Source organism: Anser brachyrhynchus, assembly GCF_964034855.1.
Source record: "Anser brachyrhynchus genome assembly, chromosome: Z".
In the NCBI taxonomy this organism is placed as follows: domain Eukaryota; kingdom Metazoa; phylum Chordata; class Aves; order Anseriformes; family Anatidae; genus Anser; species Anser brachyrhynchus.
The window spans coordinates 3944803-3959783 of record NC_137697.1 but is presented as its reverse complement, the minus strand read 5'-3'; the positions used below and the strand labels follow the sequence as shown (position 1 = coordinate 3959783).

At 40.3% G+C, this 14981-nt stretch overlaps 1 protein-coding gene across 9 annotated transcripts in view; it reads left to right on the top strand.

Annotated features, from left to right (window-relative positions):
* The window catches only part of KIAA1328, a gene marked incomplete at its 5' end in the record, with an annotated part of 172929 nt that overhangs the window by 117373 nt on the left and 40575 nt on the right, over positions 1–14981 (top strand). For all 9 annotated transcript variants that reach the window (XM_080574750.1, XM_080574751.1, XM_080574748.1 and 6 more), the window contains one exon: positions 784–879. In XM_080574750.1, the coding sequence (XP_080430876.1) occupies positions 784–879 (96 nt within the window). The remainder of the gene's footprint in view (positions 1–783; positions 880–14981) is intronic.

Sequence of the window (14981 nt, the reverse complement as noted above, 5' to 3'; positions counted from 1 at the left end):
CCTTTTTTTGACCATGCTGCATCATAACTGCATTTTAATTCCCCACATTTCCCTATTTAGCCTAAAGTGCGCATAGTACTTTCAGTCTGCAGTTTCTCTGGATGTGAAATAGTTGTTCAGCTGTCAAAAATGGTGTGCGTGCAGGGAAAGTGGCAGCTCAGCGACTTCCACTGATGCCAACCACACCAGAATAAAGGAGAGTTCCAGAAATGACAAAATATTCTTTCTTGGTAATATAGACAAATCTGGGTAATCTTGGAAACAGCAATTTTATTCAAACAAAGAGGGAAAATTACCTCTATTGCTGATTTTTTCGGTCTTTACTGGAGAGAAAGAAAAAGGTGGGGTAATGTATTAAAAATGGAGCGTCACCTGTGGGCCCACAGTTTCAGAAGACACAACCACCTCAAACACCTTTTACATTTTGTGCAGTTTACATGATGTTTGGAGCTCAGGTGATGATGGAGCTGTAATCTGAGCCAAAGAGGGATGCTTGTTTTGGGTGCTGTGACCATTTTTCTCAAGGGAACAGATCCTTTGAAATCGGTAAATGAAAAGTTTCTGATCTTTTTACCAGTGGAAACCCTCAGAAGGAAAGGCACTGTACATAAGTCAACCTTACAAAACAAAAGTACATTTGAAAGCATGAAAACAGTTGTGAAAGCTTCTGTATTAAACACGATTAATAGCCATGCTACTAGACACACAACTCACCCTTTTTGGGGCAAATTCCTTTTGTGGTGATTTGACCAGCTGCGTAAACAGCTACCTCTACTTTTTCAGGTTTAGAGGCCACGTACCTGGTTTGGGAGATGTGCCCATTGATGAAGCACCTGGAGAACTTGCTCTGATGATGAACGGCAACAGCATGGGACTAAGGTATTTTTTCTATTTTCTTTTAAGTACTTCACACAGTGTTGGTATATCTTCTTGACAGTGTGCTATTGGCTGCCAAGTGTATTTGTTCATGTGTTTGTTTCAGATTAAGAGCTTTTTTTCCTAGAAAAAATAAAATTCCTTGGCTGTTGATTTTTATGGATTACACGCTGAACTGTTATCACTCAGGGTTTAGTTGTTGACTTCCTGTAGTGCTCTGAGATTGTGTGCATCATGTCTTAAGGACCCTAACCTAGCCCAGGGCAAGCTGGAGTTTTCACAGAATCTTTGATTTCTTTCTCTACTCTAGGTTTTGCTTCTTATTTTTCAAATCATATCAGAACATCTCTTTAGGCTTGATTTGGACCTGCTGTAAAAATATATTAGCCTTTAACTCTGAGACAGAAATTACATTTTACCACTGGTGATAGTTGCTTGTTTTTTAAACAACACTGTGCTGCACCCTGGCTCCAGTACAATCAGTGCTAACTACCACTGAAATTATTATCTTAATTCTACTTTCAATTTTTATCTCTTTATCTCAATTTTGCATGCTAATTAAAACTTTGATCACGATATTTTCTTCCTATTCCATCCAGTTGTATTTCATGTTTCCACTGAAAGAAGATTCAAGCCTATTAGAAAAACAACAAACTGGAACTGGATTTGATAGAGTTTTCACCCCATTCTCGAGAAGTTGCTACTTCTGTTCTACGCAGTATTATGTTCTGCGTTTGAACTATCTGTTCTGTCAACCCAAGCATCCTGTTGGGTGGACAAGAAGTGCAGCTGATCTTTGAGTGGCCCCCTCTTCCATGAAGAGAAAAGGTTTTTAAATCATAAGCTCTTCTAATTCTAGTATGAGAATGTCAGAAGAAATGTTTGTTTATAAACTAAGGGTTCAATACTTTATTTTTATATTTTTAACTTCAAAGGATACTGGTTTTATTTTATTTTATTGAGATCCCTCTTCACTACAAAGGGAAGGCAGAAGACTGGTAAGTCTTCTTTCTCCAGAAGAATAGAAGTTGTTACTTTCCTTAGAGTGCTTCATTGCCTAACCAGGTGTTTTGATGCTATGAGTTGCTGGTATATCCCTCGTTGTATTTTGATAGCTTTTTTATTTCATTTTCACACAGACTGACGTGATCAAAGTGGGATCACTAACAAAAGAGAGAGAGTCGTGACATTAATATGCAGTAGCATTAAACCCTTGGAGTAAAGATGTAACCTAGAACATCTGTAGGACTTCTTGCCAACAGTTTACCAACAAACCTGCAAAAATCTACATAGCTTAGCAAAGAAAATGAGAAAAAACTGTGATGTTTACAGAATTAGAGTTCTGGATTTCAAAAGGTTCCCCGCCCTCTGTTCATTCCCCTGGTTTAATTTACTGTAATTTTTCAAGGTTAAAATGCGTTTGTGTAGTCTCAAGTTGGCTTGCCAGCTGGTTCCAAAGTTTGGCAGCATAACAATTGAAAGTTTTTCTTCCTGTATGCCATCTTTGGTTTTGCAAAGGTTACCAGATGAATGCTCCCTAAATAATTTACTCTAATGTTAGGCTGAAAGAGGCAAACGAAGACAAGTCCATTTATCTCTTTTACGCATTTTAATTTGTGATGTTTTCTTCAGTAGAGAGTGTGCAAGTATGTGGCTAAGGCTTAGAAAAGATGAAGAGATGGTAGGAATGTATTCTTGACTTCTTTTTTTTAACACTTGATTCTTTAATTGATCTGCCAAATGGTTCTTGTTATAGCAAATATAGCAAATGCTATCAGAACCCTAATGGAAAGCCAGCACTCTCTGACTTTCCAGTTCATACATAAGAGCTCCTCTAGCAAACCTCACAGCATGAAACTTGATTTCAGCCTTCAAATAAGCAAAACTTAGTTTAAAAATATCCTGATATTTGAAAGGAAGTGGTGAAAGTCCTTTAAAATACTAAAGTTGCTGAAGTGAGATACGGAGTTTAGAAGTAAAATAAATAATATAATCAAGAACTGAAAAACATAGTTTTTTATAATTAACAGCTCATTTTGAGTTAATTATCTACAATTACGAAAATCTAATTGCAATTTATTCTCTACTATCTGTGGGAAGAATCGTAGGCAAGGGAATGTACATCACTGCCAGGCATAAATGCTATAGGATGGGTACAAATAATAGAGGAGCCCTTAATGAAAAACAAAAAGCAAATAGGAGCGTGCAGCTGTGCCAGACTATTGAAAGGTAATTGTAGACAGAAATGAGATATGTACTTTAAAAGGCATCTTGTCATCTCCTGTAGGGATTAATTTTTTCCCTGCTTGAAAAAAGCAAAAAAGATTCCAGGAGCAAATACAGTACCGAGTTTGATTTCTGTTGCAGTGTTTGGTCATAGTGTGTCTGTTTGTGGAAAAGAAAACTTTCACCTTGGGGAGTACTACAAGCTATAGCCAAATTTTCATTTTCTCTTCTGAATGCCCCATTATGTTTTCTTCATTATCCAAGTCAGCAAGTGTTGTCCTTCTCAGTCTCTTTGGACTGGCCCAGGATAAATTTGCAGCATTGAATTTGTCGCTTCCCTGCTGGGTATGTCGAGGAGCTGTTGAGAAGAAATGTGTCTGTCCCTTTGCCTGCATACAGCTGGGCCAGCGCTTGGGACCTGAAGAGTCTTCAGATGCAGGATCTCCAGTTCTCTGAGGTGCAGCAGTCAGAGCAGGTTTTATTGAGGATGGTTTTCAGTAGCTTGGAGTGCTCCTAAGTGAGCCCACAGCCAATTTTCAGCTGTGGAGATAGTAACTTGTACAATTAATGGCAAGTTGTCTGGTTGTCTGTATAATTTCTTTTCAAGTCTGCCCCAGTGTGCAAGATGCTTTAAAATATTCAAAATAAAAACATAACCTGATGCATTTGTTTAGCATAAAACAGCCTTTTACAAAGCGCTTTCCATCTCCCAGACGCAGATGCTTGGTACATGCTCAAGTACCCACTCCATGCGTATTCAGTAGGATCAATACACCCGGCACCTGCTTTTGTGTGTGCTCCTGACGTCTGCATCTGGGAGAGGAATTTTAAAACAATCCACCCCTCTCTCCCTTATTTAATCTCAACTTTGGATCTGGATGTCATGAAAATAAGACCCGTTTAATAGCACAAACTTGAGAAGATACGGTTTACTGCTTTGCAAGCAGCCCCCTTCCCTCCAGAGCTGTGCTGTGTGCCTAAATCTTAATCTACAATGTTTCCTGCTTATCCAGTTCTTAGGCATACCTATACAGCTCCACCGGTACAGCTTTAACTGCCTTCTCTCTAAATGCATCCTTTCCTCGGATTTCACACAATACTGCAGCTGCACCTCTACACTGACCTGTGCAAAATGATATAAATAGGAATTGTTGGATACAGCAGCTATCGGAGGGGTTTACAGTTGTCTGCAGGCACCCTTTCGGTGTATACTACCTGGTTAAAGGATTTCTTTCTCAGATTATTAAAGATTTGCAGGTGTAATTTGCCACCTTTAATTTCATTGAGGGCTTTTTACGTTTGTGTGCCTCAGCCTATGTCACCCGTGTGTATTTTCTCCAGTTTGTATTTTTAGTTAGTTGAAAATATCCAACACAGGATTCAGTAGTACTTTCCCTCTGTTTGAATGCTCATTGCTATGGTGATAGTTCCAGGAGGGAATGCTGTCAGGGGTCTTTTAGAAGATTTTTATGTTTATGGTGTAACTATTTTTATTATCTTGAGAGAAGGTGACAATTATCTTTTGCTCCTTGTTTAGTGCTTTGTTATGAACTCGATTTCTTTTGCTGCTTGTTAGACATACAGACATCTTTCTATAGTGATGTACAAGCATACTTCTGTGGTTTTGTCCAAACAGTCAATGCAATTAAATATAGATGCAGAGGAACACAGACTTGCAGCTCCCCCTGCTGTTCCAGGCATATGCTGTTTTTTTCACCCAAAACCCCCTACAGCAACTTGTTTAAAAATAAAATAAAAATCACACGCAGTCATGGGGTTCTGCCACCTGACTCGTGCAGTCCCCATTGCCCCGTTCTTGAAGGGAACCAGGATTTACAGTAGCATTGGCAGTGCTCATTTTATCTCACATTTGGAGTCAGTTCTTCTTCATGACGGCGTGCGTCACCTCCCGTTATCCATGTCCCGAGCCTCTGGAGGAGAAACCATCGCCAGTGCCAGAACTGGCTTGTTGGCCAAGAGCTCCCAGCCTTCAGTTCGTCCCCGAGCTGTCTTTGGTCTCTTGAGGTGCCGCTGTGTAGTATTTGGCCAACTTTTCTGAATGTATTGAACACAGTTTGTTAGATATTTATTTTTCTCTCATCTCTTCACTGCTTCAGCAGACTGGCACATTAAATCGGACTGAAATCAACTGTGCTTACAAATGGCCCATAAAGTCCGTGTGTCTGGAAACTGCTTACTCACTTGTGAGTGCTCCTTTTAATGCCCAAGTTACTTTCTTACTCCACATTATTTTATACTGAAGTTTGTATCATTTTTAGGTGGGATATTTGCAGAGCAAACACTAGTTTGCCCAGTAAAAAAATGTGCTTATGGATCTGCCTGTAGTGCAAATGCTGATTTAGTTGCAGACGTGAATTTTCCTTTCTCTGGTGGAGTTGTCTGGCTACGTATAGAATGAGCATCTCTCCAACTGACAGCAGCTAGAGCTGATTGTGCCATAACAGGAGCATACATTTGGAGTTAGATATATGCTTTTGCTTCATTAGTGCCCCATGCGGACTCTGAAGGTAGTAGATTTTCTTGTTCAGGGTGAAAGCTTTTGTTCTGATGTGATAACTAAAAGCTTGTTGCTAAATGAGAGGAAGAGAGAATATATATATATGTATATATATATGTATGTATATGAGAATATTTATATACATATCTAAGTATGCATATTTATATTTATATATATTTTTAAGGCAGATAGTGATCTTTATCAGACTGGGGAGTGAGGAGCAGCTCATTTCCGCTGACCTGGTTGCTTCGCTAATCTCATTTTCAGGCTTGCTTTGAACTGTGACAGGGTGTTAAGCTGTTTTACGTTTACCTGAATTATGCTGATTCTGTTCTCATGATCATGTATGCAGCACACAGCCATATTACATCATTACCATTACGGTCCAAAGAAACATTGAGCAGTAAGCCTGTTGATAGACTTGAGGCATAAGATGGAAGTGGGAGCTACCACTGTAGTTTTCATAGGCAGTTGGAGCTAACCTGTAGGTGAAGTCTTCAAAAAGCACAGGAATTCTGGTGTTACAAACACTTCTAAGGATGGCAGTCAGTGAAAATAGGCTTACTAAAACTTGAATGCATTGATATTTGCACAAATCTTGCATTTTCTGCCAGTCTTTTACATGGGTATGGTTCTGTAATATCAGAACTGAAAATGCTTGGAGATTTTGTTCTTTGGGTTAAAATATTTAAAATTCATGTATCTCCTGAAGGAGTTTGTTCCTTGCCAACACTTGCAGACAGTGAGAGACATTTTTGCAAGTCATTTGCAGATGCCTCCTTTACAGGAAAATGTACACACTGTTAGTTTACTGCCTGAAATGAATTTTGAAAACCTGAATGCTATTTTTATAAATTGGAGTGGATTACTTTTTCAAACATATCATTTTGTTACTTTTTATTTTTAAATGTAATCTTGGATGAAGAGAAAATGTTGTTTAATCTATATATTCATATGTTAATCTATATATTCATATGTCCCAGAAATTTGTAAGTTGGACTAGTTAAGAAAAATCTTGCGAAACAAAATGTTCTGGAAGGTAGCTTTAAATTAGGAGGTTTTAAACCCACCCGAACAACTTTCACGCCATTTAAAAGCTTATATCCGAACTGATGGGGCAGGACTAAGAACAAAAGCTATTGGTATTACAAAGTTAAGCAAGAAATCCTTTGTACCCTACCGTTCTGGTCACGATTGCAGCTGCACTAAGCTAAACCCTCTCCCCCACCCCTCTGGTGACCTTGGCTGTGCTTCAGCACACAGAGAATTGAAGCAAAAGGCAAACTCTGGTAAATATTAGATTCTGTCACTTGCAGATATACAGACTACATATAAAGATAACGGCACGCGTGCTCTCGTTCCTCTCTAGCTCTCACCTTCTCTGAAGTGGACTCGGTGTTTTTGCAGCTGAATTGCTCTGACATAAAACTTTCCAGACCGTGCTGGTGGGTTGAGCTGAACTCTGTGGCATTGCATGGGTGCTGAGGCTTTGCAGAACTACCCATTACATTTGTAACAGTGCTAATTTTTGAGAGCCACGCAGAGAAAATTTTAGATTCAGCCCAGCTGATTTGTTCTTCACACTGCTCCTGTGGTGAAGAGGATTGATTTTTGTGTTTCTTTTGATATTTGGCTTCCTTTCCTCTGGTACTCAATGCTTCAGACCTTAATCCTTTAACCTTGAATCTGAGCATCAAGGCTTCAGGAGGGATCAGGCCTTTTGATGGAGAGAGAACATGTTTTGTTGTACCAAATGGTTGGGAGTGGTATAAAGCAAGACAGATCTCCAGACAGTATATATTCCTTTGTTGCGTTAAAACACTATAAACAGAGGATGGGTTTAGTGGGGATTATAAATAATCTGGAGGAAGGTGGCACATTAGAAGCAATGGAAAAGAGTTAATGACTTTTTCTTTAACATTTCACCAATAACCAGTCTATCATGACAGATGTGTACTGGGTTGCCAAATGCTAGAGTCTGATTTGGGTAACGGTTCAAAGCTCAGTGTGTCATGGAAATGGCAATGTGGTCCCCGATGGAACAGGGGAAGAAAGCTTTTCAGCTTCTCAAAGGGCAGTATTTGTGGAAGCAGATGCTTGCTTGCCCTACCTGGCATAAAGAACAGTTCTGCGGGCAGCCGGGAGAGTTCGTACTGCTGGATTTTTATAGGATCATTAATTATATGTTATAAGGCAGCTAAGCATGGCATTCCTAACTCGATGAATTCCATTATGAATGGCCTTTTCATATTCTTCATCTCATTATATTAAATGCATGTGACCTGAAGTTTAGCTAAAGTTATTGTTCGGGTTAACTTTCATTTAGTGGTTGCCCTAATTTTAGAAACAGTCTGATCTTTCGGTTTTATGGAGAGACGGGGGTTTTTTATGCATGTTTTTGCAGCACTATTTTAGATAATTTCTTTTGGAACTAGGTACGAAACTCTGTGAGGTGGCAGGGAAGGGATTTAGTCATTCCTTGATTTGCCTGGAGATTTCTGTGCCCATATCCCTGGATGACAACATCCAGTTACACGGATTTGGCTATCATCTCTCTGCCAATAACTCTTAAACCTTCTGCTCTGTTCCATCTAGTCTTGCATATCTGACTTCCTCCCTGACACATAATCCTGGTTGTTTTGCCTTCAGATCATTCCTAATCTGGCCAAAACAGAACTCCTTACTTTTTCTTCTGAATCTCTCTTCACTTCTGATTTTGATAACACCACATCCTCTCTGTCACTCAGACTTGTAACCTCGGGTCATTCTCCTTCTCCATACACATTTGGGCTGCTGACGACTACTGCAGCTTCCTTCTGCTTTGCAGCAAAAATGTACCACTAGTTTGTCAGGAGTTAAAATGCTATTCCTTGCTCCAGTCCTTCATCCTGCACCTTGACTACTGTAAAATCTTCTTTGGCTGCTCAATATTCATGCCCTGCCCTCAAAATAATTCATCCAAATCAGCATCTTTGCTGCTCATTCAGATCTTGTCACTGTTGCTTCTCTGAAACCCTCCTTCAAAGGCCACTTGTCTAAGGTATCAGTCTGCAGGGCTCTGCAGAAAGTCACACTGACACTTCTAGTTTTATTTTATCTGCCATGCCCTCTTCTTTACTCCTTCAGTTCCTTGAAACTCAATGTTTTCTTTGGTGCTGCATGAACTTCTAGCAATTTACTCCTACCACATTCCCTAATTCCTTCTGGCTTTTGGAACCACTGAGTCATGTCCCGGTGGATCCTGCTTCCATTTTGTCTGTGTCTTTCCTGTCTCTCATCCTTGAGCCCTTTTTTCAGAGTTTTTCATTAGTTTCAAAGTAATCCGTCTCTTTCCACTGACCACAAGGACGGCCTCTGCCTAACAAGTCCACTAAAATTTGAATCATACTCAAAACATCTCACTAGTGACCTAGGGAGAGAAGTATTATAACTTAACTGATGTGACAAATCATCAGCTTTTATGTGTGGAAAAGCTTACGTCTGGCTTCTAGTACACACAAGTTTGAAACAAAACAATATCCAAGTATCTTCAGTCATCTGTCAATAGTGTCAGACTTTGTCTCTTTATGTAACTACATGCCCTCCTGTTTGATCGATGCCTCGTTAATCCTTTTTTTCTTTTTAACTTTGTGCTCCTTTAATCTCTACCTACGTCTTGCATCCTTTCTGAGACAGTAATGTCTCTAAGAGATGGGTTAAATTTATGTACCGTCTGTAGACTCACTAGGAGTGAGGTGGTTCGGCAACACAAATATATGCAAGCCTCTAACAGCACACACCACAGTGTCACAGTGACGCTGGTGGCAGCAGCTTTGGACAGACATTTCCAGATTTTAACAAACTTGTGCAGAGCCAGACTTCCAAAACCTAAGATCAGTTATTTATTTAGATTGGTAAAATATAAATTACGTTCTGTTTGCCAGTGGTAGCTGTAAGATGGCAAGATATGTATCTGATGGAACAAAAGCACAAAATATGCATCTCACTGAATGGTTTTAAAAGAGCTGTTCACCTCTTAGCAAGGTAGTGGTTTCCCTCTTGTTGAAGTTCAGCTATACCTTTTTATTTCTTGAACATACGAACACACAAAAAGCGTTGTATGTTCCATAAACATCTTGGTTGAGTCAGTATTTGGAGGTTCCATTGCATTTACATAAAATCTATGTGTTGAAAGGAAATCTTCAGCATGTGTTTGTTTTTTCTGTGGAGCTCAGGCCAAGGTTTTTAGAGCAGTATTCTGTCAGGTAAGTATCTCAGTCTGTATTTTACTTGCAGTAAGAAGCCAATTTTTCCATCACTAGCCATCAAGCACACTCTATGAAATAAGTAACTTCAGTGGATTCAAGGTAACGTAAGTGGCCAGAAATGATATTTTTTTTAACCTTTAGCAAGAGATGCCTTGTCAAATCTACATCTGTTGGGTATGGTAATCCACTAATCTGAGGAAACTCCAAAGTCTTATTTCTCTATTTACTTCTCTTTGGGCTCTAAGAATTTCTTAAAAGCAGATCAATAAACAATCTCAGTGTTTTCATTTTACTAAGCAATATAATATAGATGAGTTCTAGAGTAGTAGTAAATCATTAATATACTACTTAATCATAGGATGACTGTGCCCCACAGATGTGATTTAATCACAAAAAAACACCCAGTGAAGTGCAAAGATGCAGCAGGAGGGGCGTTTCCAAAATAAAAAAAGGGGTAATATATGACACCATTTTAAAAGATCCTAGTATGAGAGCATTTGAGATGCCATGTATAGTTATAGTTGCAGACCTAGCTATATTCTGACATGTTTTGATCACTCCTTAAAACAGGAATCAAAAAACACTTGAGGTTTGTGTTTGTGGGAACCAATGTGAAGATAAAGGTCGCCATGGTGTTAGAGCTGTGCCTTGTACCTGTGCTGAGCTTGTGCCACCACGCTGAGCCTCTGATGGCTTTTTGGAATAAGAACGGCATTAGAGTTTGCAGACAACAGGTTCACTAGTCCCAAGATTTTTAAGACAGCATCACCAACAGATCTGTATAACCCTAAAAGACAATAGTAATCTGTGCCTAAAATGCCTAATTCAGTCATCACACAATTCTGATAAAGATTATTAAAATTAGAGGATGGATTTTCTGTGTATACGTAGCTCTTTGTAATAACTGTACACAAGAGTGCAATCTTAAGTATCTGTTGCTCTAATTAGGCATCTCTTCAAAATGTCTTGTTAGTAGGGCACACTGGAAAGCCTGTGAGTGCCTGCTTTCCCACTCTTTCTGTGCCCGTCCTCTGCTACATCGTTACTTGTCTTCAGCAAACGGTTCCTCCCTGATGCAAGGCATGTGCAGAACAGGGCCTTTTGCAATTGCAGCTCATTTACTGAAAGGTGCTCTTGTCAACACCTACCTGCTCGTCTGGAAACTCATATGGAGGAGATGGTGCTTATATATGGATAGTTGTAGTGAAGGAAAATGCAGGTTTTTTTTTCTTAGCAAGCAGGTGGTTGCCGGCACGCTCAGCCCGAGCCCTGCAGCAGCAGCCCATTTCCAGCCTGACTCACTGTGCAGCCCATCTACTGTGAAATCTTCTGTTCTGGGTGAGCCAGGTTCAGAAGGGATGATGCATTGCTCATTTGTGCCTTTATCACAACCAAATAGCAGCCTAATTGGGGTGATGTTTGTTCAGAAGATGGCTCGCATACGGTATTTTGATGGCTACCTTGTGGATGGGGCTGGCTCTCAGCCAAGCAGCAGTGATTCCGGGTAAGGCACTAAGACAGGCGTTCACTTCTCTGAAGAGCATGCGACTCTCCTGCTGAAGGAGAGTTATGCAGTTTGATCTACTGCAGAAGTTTGGATTTAGTTCAGAAACTTTGTTTGTCCTAAACAGGCTTTTGCATCATTCCTTATGGTACTTTCGCTGGTGACAGCTAGGCAGGCTTTTCAGATACACAGACGCTGTTTTGAAGGATTGTTTTTATACCTATGACTTGACATTTACATGACTTTCTTTTGTGAAGGCTGACAGCACTGCTTGCTGGAACGACAGGTGCTCTACTCTGCTCTATAAGAAAGGCCAAACACACAATCACAGCATTTTGTCCTGCTAAAGCTTTGCCAGTCTGCTTTCTGTGGCTATTTCTTTACGACTGTCTGAAAACCTTTATGTTGGGGTTTTCTGTGGATTCAGAGGCAAAGAGAGAAAGTAATCAGAGCTCATTTCACTGTTTATTAGGGAAACTGTAAGCGGTGCAGGAATGGTGCTGGTAGGGAGTTGAAATGTAGCTAACTTAAAGCAGAATGAGGACAGGGTTTCAAAGGAAAGGCATGAATATAATTTTAGGAGGAATTTAGCTTAGTACTTGCTACAAACGGACCTTTAACTGTGTATATTAAGTGAAATCCTGACTTCATTGAAGATAAGGGCGGTATTCTGATTGATTCAATGAGGCTGGGGTTTCACCTATGGCTGGTATGATCTAATAGGTCATTGCTAATTAAGAGCATATGCGGCCTCAATTCTCGCTGCTGGAATTAAATATCCGAGCACCAGTCACAGAAGGAATGGGGAAGGAACTGGTATCTGAAAGAGTGGTCTGGAAAAGCCGCGCTATGGATTACATTACCCTCGTAGAGCTTGATATGTGAGAAAGTTTCTAGCACACTTGCCTATATAACTCTTCCGAGATGAGAAGAAAAGTAAACCAAATGCAGTAGGTCCAAGAGGGACTGTTCAGCAGAAAGAAGCAACAGAAAACTGATACAGCCAGCCTTACTGAATTCAGGGGCACTGGACCTGAAGAGGACTGTAAGGGGCGAAAGCTCGGGATCACTCCCCAGCAATGTACTGTGTGCATAATAGCATGTGGGATGTAGGCAATCACTGTGCGTTTTCTGTGATGCAAACTTCTCTACTTAGAGGCAGGTTTGGTAATACTTTAGTTACAGACTTGTCCTTGTCTGCTGAGGTGTGTTCCCCTGCTGTCCCTGCCTTCTGCCTTTTACCTAGAGAAATACACGAGAAAGGAGATGGACTCTGTCCTGAAGATCTCAAAAGTATAAATGAACATGCTCTCTAGAAAGGAAAGCAGCTGTTTCTTATTAACATGCACTGGATCCCAGCAGTGTCATTAACATGCTGATACGTCTAGCATAAGCCTCAAAATGCCAGGTTTCATAATTGGGCCATGAAATCTTACTCTAGGCTTGAATATGGCCTTCAAGGTCTGTATTAGAATAGGGCATTTTTCCTATTTTTTAAAGGAAATGAGGGGGAAAATGTTAAGCTTAGATTATTTTTTTTTTCAAGCACTCTGTTTCAATATGAAATAGGCTTTAGATTTTTAGCAGTGTGTTTTGAAGGTTGATGATCTGCTGACATAAACAGATTGCCTTTGTCACAAGGAACGCGAGGGTGATGGCGTTCAGTGATGAGAGATTGCCCTGAAGTTTGCGCTGTGCTTCTCCTCCTCACTTGCAATGCTTACCTTTCTTCCAGCTCTCTTCACACAAAGCAGGAGTGGGGAGACCAATCTCCCTCCTTTCTCCCATGTGCTGCTCTGGCTTTTACATCTTGTCATGTTTCTCCCCGGCTCTGCTTTAAAGAAGGGGCAGGAGTGACCCTCACAAGAGGATTCAGTGTTGCGGACGGAGATACGCTAAGGAGGGCCTTAAGCTCTACCTCTGGTGTCAGGGTTTTCCTCATGATTATCTTTAAGCAGATACACATGGGGTACGCACTAATTTCTGGTGTCTCGACTGGTGAGTCGAGGGTTTGGAAGTCAGCTCCAGTTCTTATCTACCTTTGAAGACCTGCTTGCTGTCCAGGGGCCCAGCTTCCTTACCGCATTTGTTTCTTGCTTTTGTTTTGTGGATGAGGGAAATCACACTGCCCTGCCTGCCATATTCTTAAACAAACAAACAACAAAAAAGCCCTCTTTTGAAAAATACGGGACACTTGGATGCTCCGGAAGAGGAGGCTTACGTAGAGTAGAGTTGCATGGTACACCTGAGAAGACTGCAAAAGTTGTGGTTGGGCCGAAACCGCTGACATCAATTCTCAGAGCCACTCATCCAAAGTCTACAGACCTTTTCTCCTAGTGAATATTTTTTAATTGCCATGAAGACAACCAACATCCCAAAGTTCCACTTTGGAACCGGTGGTTTTCAAAGTGTGCTTTGATAACTTGATTTAAACTGGTTTAAATTCAGACCCCTGCTGAAAACGAAGATCCTGTCATGTATTGACACCTCCTTTGTCCCAGCACTTTTGAAATTGCTGCTTTATGCTGAGCTGACTCTGGAAGCTGATCTGGCTGAAAACTCTCCCAACCAAAGGGGTGGGGTAGGGAGGAAAAGATCATATTCAGCCTGCTTGTCAAACTGCATCCAAAATGGCAATGCAGGTTCCAGCTACAAAAACGTATTGCTTGGGTTGCCTACTTATCACCAGTTTTGCATCATTAAGTGTTATGCATTCTTGGCCTGATATAATTGCAGCAGATTGCACACATGAACTGTTAATTATTTTATTTTTAAAACAGAAATTGCAGAACAGGAAAATAACATTCCAACATGTTTGCTTTTGGAGCTAACCTACCACAGCAATCTGTTAGTTTGATAATGGTTAAACTCACAAGCCCTTGTCTCAACAGGGTGCAGTAGGGTACCATTAAGGCAGCCATCTGTTGAACATACATACTGGAGGCATGAATTGCCTTGCGTTTTGGGTTTCTGACTAGCTATAACATAGACGTGTTCTCTGGATACCACTGATCTGCACTGAAAAATGCATGGGAAGATCAGAATTCAATGAAAGGTGGGAATCCACATTTGGGTTCGATGGCTGGGAACCCATCAGATGATCACTAGTTATGGAGTAGGGAAGAGATTAAAACTCTTGGGTGTACAGGTGCTGATAGTGAATGCTACTCTGTGGCAAGTCTTAGCTGCTTCAGTTGCTTAGCAATTCAATAGATCTGTAAAACTCCATTTGCAGACCAAGGCTACCATTATGTTGGATTGATTCATCAGGATGAGCAGCTAAAACAAGTTAAATTCTATCAGAGTTTTCCTGCATTAATTTAAAAAATGAATTTAGTTGGCTCTAAATGGACATTTGTTTTAGTATCTTGAAGAACTGACTTTCCTCTATTAAAGCAGAATAATGTATCTATATGGTGCCCTAACTTGAACAGTACATAAAGATTAGTAAATAAGACCCCATTAAAAATACTTATAATGTAAGTAACATGGGTCCCAATAGCCTTTCTAATGTCCATTAATGCTTATTCTGAGGATCAGAGCTCATTTTACTGAGCCATTTAGTCAAACCGTGTGATTATTTAGAAAGTTAATTCATGCATACTAAAAT